At 44.7% G+C, this 20,676-nt stretch overlaps 1 protein-coding gene across 2 annotated transcripts in view; it reads left to right on the forward strand.

Moving 5' to 3' along the window:
* Positions 1–3,643: 3,643 nt before the first annotated feature.
* Positions 3,644–20,676, forward strand: part of FYCO1 (FYVE and coiled-coil domain containing 1) — a 77,826-nt gene continuing 60,793 nt past the window's right edge. The window contains exons 1-3 of one of the 2 annotated variants that reach the window (XM_012638002.1): positions 3,667–3,737; positions 5,490–5,642; positions 19,022–19,188. In XM_012638002.1, coding sequence (XP_012493456.1) covers positions 19,134–19,188 — 55 coding nt within the window. In that variant the 5' untranslated portion in view covers positions 3,667–3,737; positions 5,490–5,642; positions 19,022–19,133. Of the gene's footprint in view, positions 3,738–5,489; positions 5,643–19,021; positions 19,189–20,676 lie in introns of both variants that reach the window. The other variant, XM_012637993.1, reaches the window with a different exon arrangement.

Genomic DNA, 20,676 nt, shown 5'->3' on the forward strand with positions numbered 1-20,676 from the left:
TACACAATCTGGCATGCTCCTTGTTTTTGTAAATAAAGTTTTATCAGAACACGTCTATGTCTGCTCATTTATGTATTGTCTATGGCTGCATTTTCACCACAATGCAGAGTTAAGCAGTTGCAGCTGAAATCATATGATACACAACGTTTAAAATATTTACTATCCAGCCCTTTACAGAAAAAGTTTGTCGGGCCAGGCGCGGTGGCTCACGCCTGTAATCCTAGCACTCTGGGAGGCCAAGGCGGGCGGATTGTTTGAGCTCAGGAGTTCGAGACCAGCTTGAGCAAGAGCGAGACCCCCGTCTCTACTAAAGATAGAAAGAAATTGATCGGACAGCTAAAAATATATAGAAAAAATTAGCCGGGCATGGTGGCGCATACCTGTAGTCCCAGCTACTCGAGAGGCTGAGGCAGAAGGATTGCTTGAGCCCAGGAGTTTGAGGTTGTTGTGACCTAGGATGACGCCACGGCACTCGGCACTCTAGCCTGGGCAACACAGTGAGACTCTGTCTCAAAAAAAAAAAAAAAAGAAAAAGAAAAAGTTTGTCAATCCCTGATCTAGAACAATGCCTGGAGTAGTAAGTGCCTAAAAACTATTTGTTGAATGAATGAATGAATGAATGAATAGCTGTAATTCAACCAAATACAACTTTCCCATTACCAAACAGAACTCTGTTTTTGTTTTTAAGTATAAAACAGAGTATGGGCATAAAAAGGTCCATTTCAGTGGTTTTTCCAAAATAAAGAAACATTTTTTCCCAAAGGTGAATTGGAGTTCCTATTCTTTATAAGATATTTAATAGATTAATTGCTCACAACTGTGAAATGACAAATCACCAGCTGCAATTGTTTCCTGGACTTCTACTAGGAGCCCATTTTTAAACACTAGGAGGTTCCCAAAAGTCCTGTGGTATAGAACTTTTTTTTTTGTCTTTGTTCAATCCTGTTTTCAAAACTTATTTGACCACAGAGCCCTGTGTTTTTCATGAAACACTCTATAACATCCCAAGGAACTACTTGTCTTATGGAGAGAGTGACCATATAATGTATTGACAAACTGGGACACCATTGAGAGTGAAAAGAGGTGCTATGAATAGTCGTGCTAAGATAACAGGGCTATCCTGGGTAAGCCAGGAAGAATGAGCACTCTATTCTGTGGGAAATACTATTTTCTATAATTGTAACTCAAAATGAGAAAAAGTCTGAATTTGTATCATCAAGAACTTACCTTAAAATTTCAAAAGTTTTCAGTTGGGGTGGTGGGGCTTGAGGAGAAAAGTCAATAGTAGAATTATAGAGAAAAAATTCTGGAAAATATACATGTTAGAATTCAAATCAAGTTCTGGAACACTGAGGACAGATCCTTCTGCACTGTCCATGGACCATTCCTGAAAAGCAGTGTTCTGTTGGGGACGATGGTTTAGCCAACTTGGAGCTGTTGATTCTGCAAACAATTGATTCTCTCTGTGAGTCTTAGACTCAAATTTTCCTGAAGAGAAGACTGATTGACCAGTGACCATCAAGAAGAGGCTGATTCTTTTGAGCTGAGCTGCCAGCCCAGGCCACTGTCATTATCACCAACGTGTGGCCTGATCAGTAGAGGCCAGAATGGGAGGTTCCCCAGCAGAGAACATGGCTCTCCCACATAAGGAGCTGCCAGCACAGTGGTTAAGGGCTTAAACTCTAATCAGACAGATCCGGGCTCAAACTTTGTCTCTACCATTATTAAGTTTTGACCTTGGACAAATTACTTAACCTCTCTAAATCTGTTTTCTCATCTGCTTAATGGGGATAATTATGTATCCCCATTAAGCACTGATATAAGGAAAAAACTAAACTATGTATGGAACACATGTATCATGGTGCCCAGCACATATGAAGTCCTTGAAGAATGAGAACAATTACTCAGAGAGCCTCTTCCCTCATCAGGGCTGTGGGTATGGTCAGATTCCTGTGAGGAATAGTCTCCCCTCCTGCTGCTTGTTAAGGCTATAAGGAGAAAGAGATGCAGGATTTTATTGTGATTTTGAACCTGATCTCTTTGCCTAATATGTATTCACATTAGAACACAAGAATATGCTGTATCTGCATGTTGCTCGAAAGATTATAGTTTGAAATACTCAGCTCTATCTACAAAAGAAATCCAAGTTAAACCACCTGAATAGTACTGATTTTGTTAACTTCCAGACAGTGTGTTTGGTGGACAGAAGATGCCTTAGGAGCCCCCATCTCTACCCTAGTCTCTACCACTCTCTTCCACTTACTGGGTGAACTTGGACAATTACTTAACCTCTCTGAGCTTTAGTTTCCTCATCTCTATAGTAGGGATAATGAATAGTACCTACATCACAGAGTGGTTGTGAGTTTTATATTAATATACAATGTCGTATGGTTTTTTTGGCTAGGTCTTCAATAAATATTAGGTTTGTCTCCCTCTTCCCTTCAAATTCCTTTTGGGTCTAAGCTTCAAACCACGATATTGGACCGGATAACCAACATTAAAATCTCTCCCATCCTAAATATCACATAAATCTGTTCAGACTGTGATTGGAATAATGATTTTTTTCTTAGACCACTACATTGATGACTTTTCTTTTCCCTTTGTCATCTTATCCTCACCCTCCCCCTTTCTTTCACAGTTTTCCTTTCTGTTAACAAGAATGGAAATCACTTTTACTCACACGCTTTCTCCCCAACCGCAGCCCCAAACTGACTATTCCATCCATCTAACTCACTGTCTTATCTGTATCTAATTTACAAAAGATAGGTAATGAGGTTTCACAGCCTAAAAATTAACTAACTACCCAGAGAACTCCTCACTTTCTCCATTTGTAATGTTGGGCCGTGGCTCCTGACTAGATACCACTAGCTAAGTCCTATGAGGCAGAGTGTTTCTGGCTTAAACAGAGGAACTAGGGCAGAGTAAAGGATGTCAGGCAGAGATAAGGAATGCAGTCAGTCACAAGCTGAAGTTCCCCGTGCTTTTCTCTATTGTGGCCACAGTGGACACTGTTCATTGAATGCATTTTGTTCTATTGTGTCAGCTTCAGAGTGCCTTGTAATGCACCACTTACAAACAGAAGTTGGGCTGGGGATAGCCCCTAAGTTAGGGGTGGTAGGTAGTTCATTAATTAACACATAGCGTTTGAGCACTGATTTTAAGTAAGTCCCTGTATCAAGAAGTGACGGGGATCAAAGATGGGATATTAGGCCTAATGATATATGATTTTTTTTATTTAGCCCAGCATATAAAAAATATTATTTCAGCACACGGTAAATATAAAAATATTAGCGACCTATTTTACATTCTTTCTTTTGCACTAAGTCTTTGGAATCCAGGTGTATTTTACACTTAGAGTACATGCACAATTCAACTCGAACTAACCACATCATTGACAGTGCTGCTCTCAAGGTCCCAGACAGATCCTCCGGGGTTGCAAGGGTTAAGTTAGGGCGGGCTTTGGCCGGGAAGAGGACGGGCGATGAGGGAGGGAGACAGGGCTCGGGAGCTGTTAATCTCAGCTCTGCGGAGCATGCCGGGAGTCGTAGTCTGCGCCCACCTGCCCGCGGGGTCCGATGGGAATTGTAGGCATGGGCCCCCCGGAGCATGCCGGGACTCGTAGTCCGCGCCCGCCGGCGGTTGGGTGTGCGCGTCATGGCCGCCGGCACCACGCTCCCGTACTTTTCCGCTTGGCCCCGGAAAGTTTCGATTCTGTCCGGCCGTGGACCCACAAGCGCGTAAGTGCCGCAGCAGACCGGCCAGACTCTGGGGGCACCTGGGCTGCTCTTTCCCAGAGCCAAGAACTTCGCTCAGGGCGCAGCTTGTCCCCTGTTGCCCTTACCGTCCCCGCCCATCCTGGGTCTCCCGCAGAACCTGTCCGAACCCCCCACCTTGCCTAGCCGGCTAGGAAGCACCTCGGCGGAAGCTGGCCCTGAAACCCTGGCTGCCTCTGTTGGTCGGTTAGAAAGACAGACCCCAAACACCAGTTCCAAGACCCCGGACTGCTGAAAGGCCGCAAAGGAGCCCACCACGTAGGGTCTCAGAACAAGCCTAGATCCTTTAGCACAGGAGAGCACAGGCCCCTGAGTTCCTGCTCGCTGTATCCTTAGGAAGCCTAGTGTTTGCCTCAGCCAGGCCGGGACAGCCCAGCGCGTGACTTTGCGAGACCAGGACTCTCCCCTCCTCCCAGGAGGGGACAGCTTGTTCTTTCCGGCCCATACTCGGGACAGGGTTCTTTCACTACCCATTGACCCTTGTGCCCGCGTGCAGTCTCCAGATAGCCCCTAGGTGATCTTTTCTGGAAACACCTGTTGGATGTCTTATGCATTGTCTCTGATGTGGCTGCACAGCACTGGTCTAAGTTCCTTCTGTTGAACCTAGGCTGGGAGGTGTACGGGGAAGGGCAGAATTTTATTTTATTTTTTTTAATAAAAAAACACTTGTGGTTGACACGTTACCCACGTGGCTCACTGTTAAGGCACCTGTGTTCTCTGAAGACCCGTTTCCATTGGCTGTCCCCTCCAGAAAAAAATAGAGCGCTTGTTGAAACTGCCTGTGTTGGCCAGAACCTCTCTGCCCCTCTAACTTGTCTTACAACAGCAGTTTCCATTCCTGACAGAGAAATGGGTCAGGGGCTTTTTGGAGGCAGAGGATCAGGGCTTAATCTGTTCACTGCCCTGCTGCCCCTGCTGGCCTTGTGGTCTCCTGTAGCAAGCTTAATTCCCCTGCCATCTGCCTAATGCGGCTGGAGGGTGTTGGGGACTGGGGGAGCCGGTTAGAGCTGGAGCTATCACGCTAGGCTTTTCTGCTTTCAATGGCTCCCACCTTCTGAAGTGGGCCCGTGTTGACCCTCCCTTCTATAGTTGTGCACAATGGCTATTATAACCCTGGAAATCAGAGTTAATTGTCACAGGGATGAATCTCAGCCACCTTTGACTGAAAGGATCTGAAAAGGCGCTTGCTTTAGGAAATAAGGTTCATCTGTTTATGGTAAAAGTGTCTATCTTTGTGTAGCATATTTATTTTTTAAATTTTTTTGATACTTTATTAGGAAAATAAACATACAGAATCATTGAAAGAATTGTATAGTGAGCATCCATATACTCAGTTCTTAATATTTTACTTTATTTCTGCAGTTGCTTTAAAGTTTGGTAACAGTCTCAGGCAATGATCCTCTAGCTCTTTGGATGACCTTTGCCCCTTGAGGCTGGGTTTGGAGCACCAGCATGGATTCAGGAGCCAAGTTTTTAGCCTTGTCCTTTTTAGGGAGGATGGTCCCCACAGATGTTTGTGATGAGAGGAACCACCCATAACAGCAAATTCAGAACAGCTGGTGGCTTTGACCCCATGTTGGTCACCAAGGCTATGGGCTGCTGCCTCTAGAATAAAGAGTAAGTACTTAAGAAATGGCAGTCCCCTTTACCTCCCCACCGCACCCCCTTTCCTTTAGGGGAGAGATTTAGCTGATGGGTAACCTATGTTTTCTGCAGATTTTAAACACAAGACTTGGTTGACTCAAGACCAGAATGTCTTTAAACATGAGACAGAGGAAGTGTGTTGTCTAGCTGTGTCTTATAGTGGAAACCACTGGTAGGAACTCAGAGTTAAGAGCCACGTTCACCGCAAGCAGTTCCAGGCAGCAGGTAAGGGTTATTAACTGGTGCCTGTGACCACAGAGGCAACCTGTGAGCAAAGATAAGTTGATTATGATCATGTCAGCGTCTGCTCACCTAGTGGCTGCTGTGTTCTTTCGTTGTTCAAAAGATAAATGGTGTTTTTATTTGTGATCTCAATGCCAGTTTAAAAACAAATAACAAATCTTGATTGGTATAAGAGCCTCTATTTGAACAATTAAATAAATCAGTTGGGTGGGGATTAGAGTGTTTCTGGGGATCTACCTGTGGAAACATGGTCTACCTTCTTGCTGTTTTTTGATACATCACTAAAAATGACTAAAGTATTTATTTGCACTATGCCCATAATAAGAATCTCAGCCTCAGAGCAAATGGGCCCCATGGCTTTGAGAAAACAAAGATGTCAGCTTTGCTCAGTTGGGCAAGAGGAGTTTTTCTCCTCTTCTCCCACATTGGAACCAGTCAGCCTGATGGTTTTACTGACTGCCAGTGGTCCTTTCTGTTTGCACAGGTCTCTGGCATCTGAAAGGTGCAGAGCCTGTTTCTGGTTGCACTAGATCCCATTTGCAGGGATGAGAATGTGTGCATCAGTGTGGTTCAAGGACAGACTTAAGGAGAGTCTGTGGTTTGGTTATAGTAATGTGGCCCTGTGGCTGGTTCTGGGGCCCAAGGGCTGGTCTGGCCAATCACCTCGGGAGCATAGGGTACTGCTCTCTTGGCCTGCGGCAGGAAACGGAGTTAGGGGAGCTCTGAGCATCCAGGGGGGAAAAAAAAAACTTGGACCAAAAAGAACATTCTAAGAAAACCATTAGCATGCAGGAGGCCAGGCCAAGAGGAAAATCCCTATATGAGGTCCAGGATAGAGCTGGACAGTGGAACCAGAAGCAGTGGTTTAAAATGGAGCTAGAAGGAGTTTCCTGAAGCTGAACCTGTAGCCCTATGTGCAGACTTTGTCAGGAGCAGGGAGGGGGCACTTAGAAGCCTTAGCCAAAGTTCCCCATTGAGAATGTCTACTCTTCCCCTTTCCCTACCTCCTCCAAGGGCAACAATTCTTAATCACTCCACATGAAGGAAGGTTACCTCCCTACAGTGCATCTGAAAAGAAAAAAAAAAAAAAGAACAGTGGGAAGAGGTCAAATGATTTCCCCAGGACACATAGATTGCCTGGAAGTAGTTTGGTGAGCTAAATATACCTTGGTCTCACCTAACCATGGCATGATCTTCATTGCTTTATTTGTTGCATAACAGGTAATGGAAAGTTCACATAATTAGTCTCATACCAAAATCTGAATAGAGTCCAAACTGACAAAACTCAGTTACCGCTGATAAAAAAGAAGAAAATATCTTGTCCATTGCCACAACTCCAGCTTCTGAGCCATACTAGGTCTTGCCTGCCCTTGCCATGTGCCAGCACAGCCCTGCCCCCACCCCCTGCACCCAGGTTCGGTGTGTAGCTCTTGTCATGCTCCTCCCCAAGGAGCATAGCAGAACCCAGTCCCAGCAGCACCTCCCCTCCCCAGTTTGGTTGATGGTGCCAGATCCACACTTCCAGGAATGGAGAGAGAACAGCCTTGGGAGGTGTATTAGTCTGCCAGGGCTGCCATGACAAAATACCACAGACCCAGTGGCTTAAGCAACAGAAATGTATTGTCTCATAGTTCTGGAGACTAGAAGTGCAAGATCAAGCCATCGGCAGGTTTGGCTTCTCCTGAGACCTTTCTCCTTGGCTTGCAAACAGCTGCCTTCTTGCTGTGTGCTTATGTGGCCTTTCCTCTGCGCTTACACATCCCTGCTGTCTCTTGTGTATGTCCAAAGTTCCTCTTATAAATTCACCAGTCAGATTGGGATTAGAGCCCACCTTCACGGCCTCATTTAATCTTAATCACCTCTTTAAAGGCCCTGTCTGCAAGTACAGTCACAGTCTGAGGTATGGGGGTTAGGACTTCAACGTATGAATTGGAGGGATGGCACAGTGTAGCCCCTAGGTTAGTGTGGTCAGTGGCAGTGGTAGCATTGGTTATCATTGTCCAGCATATGGTGAAGAAGGCTTGTGGGTAAGGCTTCCTCATGAACCAAACTGTGGTGGACACTTCCTCCTGTCCAAGCCAAAACCAGAAAGACAGGAGCAGTTGGCCAGAGGAGAGTGTGGGGAGCATGAGCCAGACAGAACATGGTCTTGGCAGAAGAAGCCATCCAAACCCCAGAGGCAGGGCCCCAGCCACTACAGGGCAGGCCAGGGAGGCCAGAACACAGGTGAGAGGGAGGGAGGGAAGGAGGAGGGACAAGAAGATGGACCTGTCTCCATGGAGGTCAGATAGCCCAACAATAAAGGGCCTCCTGAGCTGGGTTAAGAGATTTGTACACATGTGTGACAGACAGTAATCACTTGAGCTCTCAGGATACCAGGGGTCTGTTTATAAAGAGAAGCTAGGTAGGGGAGGGTGGAGTAGACACCACCCTTAATCCATCCCTGAATTATCTTTGAATTATATTATTCCATTCACTCTTGGAATAAAGTAGTTCATAATATTTTCACAATAATGACAATATAATGTCCATGATTACAACTTGATTTCTAAAATGTATTATTTTAGTCAACATAATAATTCATGGTAAACAAAGGAAAATTGAAAAATCAGAGAAATAGACATTTTTATAAAAAATTACCCATGTTCCTGCCATTTTAAAATTGTTATTTATATTTTAGTATATTTTTATGTTTCAAGGTTTAGTTTGGTTTGTGGAGCAAGAATCTGTGTGTTTTGTTTTGTCTCATTCATTCATTCATTCATTCAGCAAGTAATTTGTTAAATGTTCTCCATGTGCCAGAGCTGTGCTAGGTGCTAGGGAAATAATGAACAGCAATGGCGTTTACAGACCGGTGGGAAGAACAGAAATTAAACAAAAAATTACCATGGTGGTGCATGGCCCCCAAAGCCATAGAAGAATAACATGAGACTCTGCAGCGAGGGCTTAAAATCGGGAGTAGACTACAGTTTGGTGCCTCCTGTGTTCACTTGTTTTCATCGAAGCATGTAGCAGGCCTCAAGTGATCTTTCTTACTTGTTTGTAAGCTTATTGTGGTGTTTGCTGTCAATTTCTCCACTGAGCATGAGTTCCTTAAAGCCCAGGGCTCTACCCACCACCCTTTTTCACAGCTGTAGCCCCAGCTCCTGGATCAGGCCTGCCCCTTCATAGTGGTGCCAAAAAATACCTCCTACCTGGCTGGCAGTTTGTTAGCACATACAGGTTACATGTTGCTTCCTCATGTTTTGTGGCTGTGTTGTATTCTATCAGACAGTCGGTTCTTAATTCATAACTGACTAGATTATCCCCTTGACACCTGGTCAGGAGAGTTCCCAGAGCATATGATTTGGGAGATCTGTAGTTTTTCCCCACCCAGGTGGGTTTTGTACTTTCTGGGGCAGGAGTAGAGAACCAGCTCAGTTCTCAATTGTTTATGCATTTGTTCCAGAGACTGCCCAGATTTTCATGCCTGTCATCATCACCTCCTGGATGTTTTTTCTGGGCTTTCCAGTGGCAGGACCTTGTCCCCACACCCCCAAGTACAGATGTGGCTCTTCTCTTGGAGCAACTGCCCACCTTCCTAAAGAAAAACAGTAACTGGCTTCCCCCAGATCCAGAAGTAACTGCTTAAATGCTCAGAGCCCTCTGGACCCTGCTTTCTGGGGTCCGTGGGCTGGAACAGTGGCTGGTTTTGTGTGTATTCTGGGGTAGTAACCAAGGACTCTGCTATTGTTGGTGGAAGGGAGGGGACCAAGAAAAGTTTCAAGAAGCAATAGCAAAGTCCCAAGTTCTCACTCCCTTTAAGAAAGAGAGAAGATTGCAAACAAGAAGGAGTGTTTGGGAAAGATGACCCAGGCATGCAATTGGTGAACTCTTTAATTATAGGTCCAAGGGGTGGGGTCACTTAATGAGGCTTTGTTCACGTAGGCTGAAATTCCTGCCTCTAAGCTGGCCTCTGGCAAAGTCCTGAGCACTCTCCTAGCCACCCTCTTGACGCTCTGGTGAGGGCACCAACTGCTTCAGCACCTGAGCCAGCAGGACCTCCAGGCCTTCAAAGCTGCAGGTACCAGCCAAGTACTCTTGCTATATAGATGGTAACTAGATAGATGCTATTGGGTGTGCTGAACCAGGCTGAGGCGATGGACTCTTCTAGAAAGGCTTTTATAACCATCCTAGTCATTAACGTTCTTTCTTGGTCAGGGCAGAATTTATGCCTGGTGTGTTCCACCTTATTTGGAACTGGGGGAGGAGTCCAACTGTGCGGTGCTCTCTCTCGGTCAGTTCTTGGCTGTTGTATTGGGAGCAAAATTTTGAAGGCAAGGTTGACTTCCACACCCCCAACCTCCTCCTCTCCTTCTGATCATTCTTATGTGGCTACTCAGCGCTGTGTTGCTTCTGCCTGAGCCAGTTTCTGGGCAACATTACGAATATTAGTCATTTGCACCATAGTGTAAATAAGTTTACGTGAATCAGCCAGTGTCTTTGCACTTAATTTGGGACTAAACTGCTGTCTCTATTGTTTAAGGCATTTAGGGCATCTGGGCAGGTATAGAAGGAACTTGGAGGTTGTAGAAGGTCCTTTACCTCTAAAATGATACCTACACCATGGCTAGGAACTCAGATGCTAGTCCCAGGTAATAAATAAGAAATTTTTAAAAATGCATTTAGTCATTTTTCCTCTTTTTCAGAAGATTGGATGTTTTCAGACATTTTGGATAGGCTTAAACATACTTCTGAGTTGTTGGCAAAAAAATCGTGTGCTCCCAAAGATTGTATTAGGTCATTAAATATGAAATGTCCAATTTTGAATCAAAAGAGTAGTTTATTATATTTCAAATAAGCAGCAGTACAATTAATCAAAGTATGAGCCTAAACTATTGACACAGTATTGCCATCTTAATGGTAGCTTGTTTATGCCAGCAGCAAAGAAGCTTAGAGAGTGAGTGGCAATGAAATTGCAAAAGGCATTTTCCACAACTTGTTGAGAATTGAATATTTTTCCTTACAAGAAGTGGTCCAAAGCCTGGAAGAAGTGGCAGTCAGTTGGTGCAAGACCTAGTGAATACAGTGGGTGACAGGGAGTTTCCAAGTCCAGCTTCTGTAGTTCGAGCAGCATTGTTTGTGTGACATATGGTCAAGCATTGTTTTGCCAGAGGATCGGCCTGTCTCTGTTGACCAATCTCGGCTGCTTAATTGCAAGCATCCTCATCATTTTGTCCAGTTGGTTGCAGTAGACCTCTGCTATAATCGATCGACCAGGTTTCATGAAGCTGTAGTAGATAATACCAGCACTAGGCTACCAAACAGACACCACTAGCTTTTTTTGATGAATATTCGGTTTTGGACTGTGTTTTGGCACTTCATCTTTATCCAGCCATTGTGCTGAACACTTATGATTGTGAAAAAGAATCCATTTTTCATCACACATAGCAATATGGTATAGAAATGGTTTGCCTTTATGTCATGAAAAGCAAGCTTCCAGATAATTTCTCTTCTGATGCTCATTTAATTCATGCGGTAACCATCTATCCAGCTTCTTTACCTTGCCCATTTGCTTCAAATGGTCCTATGATGTTGGAATATTAACATCAAACCTTGCTGCTAATTCACGCATAGGTTGAGATGGATTCTCTTCCACTACAGCTTTTAGCTCATCATTATCCACCTTGGTCTCAGGTCGCCCACATGGCTCATTCCAAGATTAAAATCACCAGAACAGAACTTTTCAAACCATTGACATACTGTGTGTTCATTAGCCACATCTTTCCCAAACACTTTCTTGATATTTTGAGCTGTCAGTGCTGCATTGGTTCCATGAAAGAACTCATATTAGAATATAACATGAATTTTTGACTTACCCATGGTTTCACAAGAATTGCTTTAAAAAATGTGAAAGATAATCACAAACCACAATGTGCTCTTGAAAGACTGAGGATGTACCTTCACAGTAAACATGAAATAAGAAGTGTCAAAGTGAAATGTATAGGTATCAACTGTCAAACTTAGAACTTAAGAAAATCGGACATTACATACTTAATAACTTAATATAAAATGAATTTCTCTGATATTTGGAAGAGATTGCTAGAGACAGTGATGAAGGTTTTTACCTGTCATATAACAAGGACCCTGGATTAAAAGAGGTGATTGGCACTTTGGGGGCCTTGCAAGGTGTGGGAGTCCTGGAGTGCTTCTCCCCATGCTGAAGCAGCCGTGGTAGTGTGTACGGAAGCTGTGTGTCTCCTGAGTTAGGAGGACAGTTTGCTAATGGGTTGTAGATGTCACGATCAGGCTGGTTCATGCCAGAAATCTGTGATCCCTCAACCAAAGGGCAAGCTTATCTGGAGACACAATGAAGTTGACCATGATGTGGAGGAAGATAAGTGCCCCATTCTGTGCCTTTCATTGGTTACTAATGACCCCAAAATGAGGGCAAGATGCTAAGACTATCCATGAAAATAGCAAAGAAGCTCTGATTTGTTTTCTGAATTCCTGTGATGACCCGGAGCCACGGTGGAGAAGCTCACCGTGACTCACAGGCCTGGCAGTCGGTTGCTTAGGGCTCTTTACCGTGGCGGTGACACAGGCTCTGGAAAGTCAGCTTGTGTAATCAGTGGCTGGGAACAGCTCAGCCATGACCTGGAAACTTGACACCAGCTGAGCACACTCTAAAGGTCAGAGAAGGCTTCCTGCCTTAGGCTGACACAGGGCAAGGTCACCAAAGCACCAAGAAATCTTAAAGGAACATGTGGCTGTGTTCAGGCTTATCGTGCTAAGATACTGGTTTTGGTTCACAGACATTGTTTCCCTGGTGCCAGACTCCAGATAGGTCTGGTTTCCAGAAAGTCCAGCTGGTTTTATAGCTCCTGCATTGTCCCAGCCACAGCCGGGATGGGTGACTCAGGATCTGTTGTTGCTATGGCTTCCTTCCCAAGCTCCACCCTCTCCCACATGCATGTGTCTCACCCTGGTCTTAAGTATGCACACGCCCAGTGGACTGCGTTTGAGCTCTCGTGGGGTGAGTCCAGTCATCTTCCTCCACGATAATTTCTCCCAGAAACCACAAGGCCCTCTGTGTTGACAGCAGCCAAGTGAGGGGAATGCAGGTAAAGACACAGCCTCTACTTTTGCCGTGCCCTCCACCCTGGTGCCCTTTCTTCCTTGCATCTCTTCAGTGACCTCCTGTTCATTTTTCAGGCCTGACCACCATACAGTGTCAACCACACTCTCCCTTCCTTCCCCAAGCAGGAGTAAATTTTCCCTTCCTCAGATCCCATTGCATTTTTTAAAAAATTCATCACAATGCTGCTTTATTAAAAAAGATATAATTTATAGTTATGTGAATTGTAACAAATATGTTTGTCAAATATACATAGTCATCTAACCACTACCATAATCAAGATGCTGAACAGAATTGCCCCCCAAAATTTCCCTGTGCCCCTTTGTAGTCAAACCCTCCTTCTTCCCCAGCCCCTGGCAGCTGCTGATGATTTCTCTCCCAATGTTTTGACTTTGCAAGAATGGCATATAAGTGGGATCGTGAAGGACGCAGCCTTTTGAATGGCTTCTTTCACTCAGCATAATGCATTTGAGGTTCATCCATGTTGTGCACATCCATGGTTCGTTCCTTCTCATTGCTGAGTGCCCATGACTTGTTCATGTCTCTGCATGGGCCTCTTCAGCTGTATCTGGATGTCTGATATTTTTCCATCTGTCTCCTTGGTGGGTAGCTGAGCTCCTCCAGGGCTGGACCTTGTGTGTCTCGTATCTCCAGCCTGTGTGTAGAAGGCACCTGACAAAACATTGTGTTGTGGCAGCTGTGTAGATATCAGCCCCCAAAGGTGCAATATAAGCTCCAGCTGTTATTAATATGAAGCAGTTTTGTTTCCCTGTGTAGTTGGATGCCCAGTGTGGATACATGCTGAAGGGGGTAGCCATCCCATCAGCTGGGGTGAGTGGTGGAATCTACAGTATGATTATGCCCTTGTGTACAGAGAAGGGCTTTTTGGTATAACATTCCATGTTCAGCTATCTGTGTTAATCCATCCCAAACTGAGGTGTGTTGGCTCACCAATGTAAAGACATGTCTTTTAGTTTTACCAACAGTTGGCAGGTGGGAGGTATTCTGAGATAAAGGTGGCTGCCAGTGATGAATGGTAGAGTTGACGTCACCCATGTGGGTAGAGTTGCCATTCCCCAGAGACCTCCCCTTGTGACTCCAATTCTGTGATGTTGAGGGCAGCATATTCTGTGGCATCTCACTCCCACTGGATAAAGGTAGATATCTGCAAACCCAACAGTTGGACTGGCCGTTGACCACTGCCATTGTCGCAGCCCAGTCTAAAAAGACATTGCCATTTGCCATGGATGGCAGGAACAATAGCCTGTGGGCACAGACACAGGTGTTTAGAAGGAATTCTCAAGGACAGATCTATTCCTTGTAACATTATGACTGATGCGTTTCCTCCCATAGGCCCTATTAGGGAGGCTGCTATAGGTTTCAAGGTTGGTTTACAACACCACACTTGGCTTCCCTCCCCAGGAGCGACATAATAGCTAATTGATAAGCTTGCAGCCTTGCCCATGTCATTCACACTATGATGGCTCCAGCTGATATCGATATCTTTGCATAATGGTATCACAAGGCTTTCAGACCTCCATCAAGGAGCACAGTTGGGGTCACTTGACCTTCAGCCACCTTCATGGCACCCTCTGGCACCACAAAGCCTATGTATTGTGGGGGCACCTTCCAGCTCCATTTTAGGTCCACATAGCCATCACCACTCATCAGGTCTGTTGTTGTTTTCAGGAGCATGGTTTGGCCATCTGCTTCAAGGGTACAGCTTGGCACCTTAGATGTAACTCTGAGAGTTTGTGGGGCCTGGTTTACAGGCCTTGCCAACCACTCACAAGGAGCAATGTTACGCATGGGAGCGGGTGACCCACTCAACACCTATAGAGACCCCCGGGAGATTCTTAGTCCAGGACCTTAAAGAGCTGTGCTAGGATGGTGCACAGATGAGTTTTTAACAAACCATTTTTTTTTTATTAGACCTGCCCCTGTTGGATTATATGGCAAATGAAATCTCCAGTCTATGTTTTGTTCTGTTGCCCATTGCTGAATGTCATGTCCCATGAAACGGGAACCTTGGTCATTATCAATCCTTTAAAACCCGTTAGGAAAGGAGCAAAAACCAAAAACCAAAGGCAAGGTTACAAAATTAACTTACCTATAAGCATTGAGAATCTTGTTTTTAGTTGCAGATTGGTAGGAATTTTGTTATACAAAACATAACCATTTGAGCCTAAAGATTTAGAGACTTCTGTATTAAAATTTTTTGTGTGTGTGGTCTCTTTTAAAGAATTAATCATGTTTTAAACAAAAAGCTTGTAAATCATGTCTAGTTCTGATAATGACAGGAAAAGGAAGCTCATAGGCAGTTAAACATTGAAATTATTTAGTAACAAATTTACATTAATTTAGATAGAGACAAAATTATTAAATGAGTCTTAATGTCTCTGAATACAGGCCTGGTCCTTTATTTCATGTAAGCAGTTTATTTTGACATCTTTTCCTGGATCTGAAAATGAGGCTTGGGTTTGGTGTTAGATACCATTGAGTCAATGGTATCTGTACAATGCTGTAACTTAACAGCACAAGGGTTAGTTAACAATATTTGATACAGTTTTGATTTGATTTGAGGATGTTTGTCAAAGATGTGAAAAGGCTCAAAACACCTGTTCAAAACAGAAACGCAGGTCACTGTAAAATAATAGAAATTCATTAAGAGCAAATCAGTATTTTAAGAAAACCTTGTTTTAACCAGAATTTTTTTCCCTTTCAATTATCATCAACTTGATCATACAAATTTTTTTATAAATTCTTTTTCATGAACCTTATCATAACTTACACAGACCATCTATGTCTCACTTGTACTTTCTGTTTTGTCCTAAACTTCCCTTTCTTAAATAACCAGTCAGTTTATTTTAGGACAAAAATTTAACATACGAGCATACAAAATTATTCCCTTTTCTTTTTAACTTCCCTCATTAAAAAAAAAAAAAAACATCTTTGTATCCTTAACTTTCTTCACATCTCTCTTTTATTTACTAGTTTCTTTTTATCTTTTATATATAAAACATATGTATGTGAATACATATACATATATGCTAATACTTTTTACCTCTGAAATTTAGACATGAGATAACAATATAAACTCATCAGTTCGCAAAAGATGATTGGATCCAAACTGGTTTTGCCCAAATTGGAACTTGTTCACATGGCTAAACTCTAGTTGCCTTAATAGGTAATGTGATGAAAACTATAGACCAAAGTTTTGGGTAAAGCAGCTTCCATGGCAGTTTGAGTTTTTAAAAAAGCCTTTTACCCTTTTTTTCCTTCAGTTTCAAATGAGTTTTCAATGTTCACATTATAGCTAGAATTAGCTGCTCCAAAAAATCTGATATCATAGACAGTTTTTTCTCAACACCAATAACTTTGCAACTCCAGTTTCAAAGTAGGCAGAAAAGAAAATAGAGAATTTAACAGACTCTACATTTTAGCTTTTTAGTAGCAGATTGATCATTTGAGCTTTGAAGAGGTTGTAAACAAAGTCTTATCTAAATTAATTAGTAGCATTGTATTCTGTGTCTGTCATGGTTTCATTTACCAGAGCCCCATTTAGGATACACTGTTGTGCAGCATGTTGCATTTGTGATTTAGCTTTTTCTTTGAACCAGGGGTCTGACATGGGTTATTTCCCCTGGTTCTTCTATGACTTCTCTGTGATTTCATTGTCTTCCTCCTCCCAAAGTTTCCACATCTTAGGTTCCCTCCCTGCTTGGGCTAAAAATAGTTCATACCTGCCATGGATTCCTTCCTCCCACCAAGCCCTGGAAATCGACAAGCCAGAGTCTCCATATCTTTCTCTGGTTATAATTACTCCTTTAGCTTTTGTATCTGTTTATCCTGTTCCAACATTCTACCATGGCTAGCCTTATTGCCCAAAACAACGCACTGTAGCTACCACCAGTTTGCATATCTTTATCATACTCAAGCAATTTCATTTCTTGTAGCAAACATTCAGTTCTGACCAGCATGTTTAGGGCACCCACGTACTCACCCAGTGGAAGCACTGATCAAGTAACCCAGCAGCTCCACTCCACGTGGATTCCCAGGATTCCTATCTCAGGATTCTCTGCCCCCCAGAAACAGGATTGCCCCCGCAGATGCCCCTTCTTTACTCATTGTTTGATCTCTCAGATCCTGCTGCTACGCCAGTTGTTTTGTGAAAGTCCCGGGATAGTACAGAAAAACTGCCTCCCAAACTGAGAGGTAACCAAGTTAGGCAAGTTTATTAGAGGTTACTTACTAGGGTGCTTGCTCCTGGGCAGCACAAGAATTTCTTCCACAGGAGCTTTCTAGATAGCAAAATCTGCATCTGCCCACCCTGTGGTGTTGCCTTAAATCCCTTCCCAATGAGCCCTACAAAGTTTTTTACATTGTATCTTTGTTCACAGTGAAACATACCACACAGGGGCAAGTACCGTCATCATAGCTGTCATGCAACCCATGTTATGTTAATGATATTACAGTTTCTCACTAGGTGGGGATTTTAGTATTACAAGAAGCCAAGGGCACGCACTATAGGACAACCCAAGCTGCTCTAAAGCAGTCAGGGCCAGTTTGAACTGGCCGTTTCTGGAAGGCAAGAAAGTGCCGGGCACTTTTCTCAGGCCCAGTAGTTATCCTGGTACCATTTAGTCTACTTTGTAACAATTTTGCGCACTCCAGGCTAGCACAGTGCTTCTGTGTGTGTTGAAGAACCTGCATTTTTCCCTCAAGCCAGCTTGGGCCTTGTTCGCCCTGAGTCACAGCTGTGGTGGCTTGTTAGTTAAAAATAGGCCGTAGGCATTTCTACCCTGTGACAGGCTTGCCTCTGCTCAGCTGAGGCTGGAATGCTTATGTAAATATTTGGAGGAGCTGGTGGTTGGGCCAGTTTCTGTCCCAGGATCTCTTTGCCTGGACTTCTGGAACAGTGAGTGGAAGATGACATTTGGTCAGGGTGGCCACATGATATTTGGGAAACCCTGGAGTTCGTGGTGCTTCCTTGAGCGGTGGAAGTGGTTGGTCATTTGCTGTAGTGACAGTGGCTCAGGCTTAAAGGGTTAGCAGGACTTATTGGAAAAACCGCTGGGTTTGAAGTCAAACTGACCAGGATTCAAATTGCGATTCCACATACATGACTCCTCCGGGCGTCAGTTTCTCTTTGTAAACAGGTACAATGTTATCTGCTCCACCAGACTGACTGAGAATTAAAAGTGATTGTGTATGTAAAGCATGTAACAGGGCCTTGGGCACAGTGGGCTCTCATTTAGTTATGGTGGCTGCTACTACAGCCATGTCTAATCTTGCCATCTACTTTGGCCAGCAACATTACAGCTTTGCATCGGACATCTCAGGGAAGAAGTAGAGGTTCTGAAAGGGCAGAGGAATGTCCAAGTGCATGTCCAGACCTCTTTCCAGTGTGCTCACTTCTCTTTAACCTTTGTTGGCCTTCAGCTACTACTGTATCCTTAAATCACTTCAACAGCTGCCCTAGTAGGGCTGGTAACTCAGGACTCACCAGCTGGGACAGGACTGTAACCAAGCTTAAAATAGAGACATGTCCCTTGGCTGGTATGAAGGCTGCGCAGGCCCCTGGACAGCAGACTCGGTGGTATCGGCACACCCAAGGCTGAGCTGGACTCTGGGCAGCTGGAGGCTGCAAACTTCCCTCCGAGGGGGACCCCGCCAGACAAGCCAAGCTTTCCTTGGTCCAGAAGCCCTGAGGGTAGGTGTCCTCAGCCTCTCATCCGCCGGCGCTACCTGGCCAGAGACTACTGACTGTTCCTCCGAGAAGGAAAGCCTGGGGAGGGTGCGGGATGGGCGCAGGGAGACAGGGATCTGGCAGTAGCTGGCACCTAAGGCTGAGCGAAGCTGTCTGAATCTGGGCTAGATGAGCACTAGCTTTTGGTATACATGGGTGGAGGGAGCCACTGGGTGACTTCTTTAAGGATGGAGAAAGAGGCAGTCCTGCCTGAGAGGCGAATGGAAGGGGAGCTCAGAAAATGTACACTGCGCTGTTTGGTTGATCTTCTTTCTTGTTAACTCCTAAACGAGGTCACTGTGTCTGAATATAAGTGTGTCAGAAGCAAACCAGAGAGTGCCCACAGGGCAAGGCCCACACAGAAAGGTCAAGCCCTCCTGTTGAGGGAAGATACCCAGACGGGGTGACCTTTACGCCCAGAGCAGAGTTTCTCCATTATTGTCTGTAAATTGTGTCTGTGCCTGCTTCCTCCATGCCTCCTCTTCCCCTGCGCAGGTGCCACCATGGAGTCTGACCACTGCTGACCAAACAGCCACCGAGGGCTGAAGTTCTAAGCCTCTCTCTGGACCCAGGCAGGAGGCACAGAGCCAGGAAAGGCGGACTCAGCATGGCTTCCACCAGCGCAGAGAGCCAGCTCCAGAGAATCATCCGAGATTTGCAAGGTATGTCGGTTGCTAGGCATACCATGTTTGGTTTTGAGGGCTTGTGACTGTGCTTTTGCTGTTGCCAGTGGAAATTCAGCGCTTTCCTCTTTCTTCACCCAGTGGTAATTGTAGCCATCATGTCATATTGAGATATTTGGAGCTGACATATCCACCTTGTGTAAGGCTGGGAGAGCTTGCCTGGCTCTTCTTTCAGAGCATTGTAAAGCCAGTTTGTAAACAAAATTATACACCCCTCTCCGGGACCGGGTCTGATTTCAATTTGTGTGTTTATATGTGTTTTCAAGCTATCACAAACCTCTGGGCTCTGATGAAGTTGGCTCCTGTGGGGAGGAGTATTCTTCCCTCTGAGCAGGAAGGCCAGTTACCTGTCTTGTTTTGCTGCCCCACTGGGTCCTGGCTGGCAGATGGCCCATTCCCTGGGATACACTCCATTTCTGGGCCTGCGGCCTCTCAGACTTCCCTAAGCAATGAGAGAGACTGTGACTTGTAGCCCTTATCTCAGTGGAGAAGGGCAAGGCAGGGAAGATGCAGACACAGCTTCGTAGACTCAGGAGGAACAGATTGTTTTCTTACTGGCTGCACATTCCAAGTTTACCCTTTCAGATGATGTTCCAAGGGTCAGAAGTTTTCCATCCTCTACCAGTCCCCAGGATTGGTCTGGTAAGCCTGTTTGGAGCTCTAGCACACTTGATACAGCACGGTCGTATCTGACCACTTCCTCCTCCATGCCTGCAGAGTCCACAACGACACTTTCTTGACAGACTAAAGGCACAGGTTCCTAACTGCTCGGACACCACGAGCAGTTATCTCCTCTACCAAGAGATACTGGCCTAGTATGGCCACAGTGCAGTCCTCACTCTGAAGGTCCAAAGTCAACAAGATAAAATCACTTTCTCAGGCTTTCTATTTTGTATCTACAGTGGCTTGGACCTCTGATAGCTAATAATTACCTGGCATTTCATGTGTAGTAGGCACTGCCCTACACATGTCTTGTGGGTAGGAACTCATTGAGTTCTCATGTTTGGTCTTATGAAATATATACTGTTGTTATTCTCATTTTGCAGATGAGGAAACTGGCACAAACAGACTAAGTAATTTACCTGAGGTCACATAGCCAGTCAGTAGCAGAGCCTGGGTTTGCACACCAACAGCCTGTGCTCTTAACCACGCTAATCTACTTCTAGCTAAAAGATCTAAAATGTTAGATGCTTTTTAAAAAAAATCTACACAGAGAGGCATAGAAAGTAAAATGACAGCCCCTGCACATCTGAGTTTGCCACTAGCCTTCAGAGGTTTTTCCACAAAGTAGGCAATCTTTTCTGTGTTTCAAAATCTGGTTCTCAAGGATAACTTTGGGACCCAGTGGTCCTTATTGGTAGGGAAGAGAATGAAAGAGAGTACCTCAGGTAGAGCTTCTGATCCAGACCATTGTCTACCCCATGTACTGGCTGAGTCTGGTCATCCTGACATCCTGGACTGGTCTCA

Source organism: Propithecus coquereli, unplaced genomic scaffold, assembly GCF_000956105.1.
Source record: "Propithecus coquereli isolate 6110/MARCELLA unplaced genomic scaffold, Pcoq_1.0 Scaffold1, whole genome shotgun sequence".
Classification (NCBI taxonomy): Eukaryota; Metazoa; Chordata; class Mammalia; order Primates; family Indriidae; genus Propithecus; species Propithecus coquereli.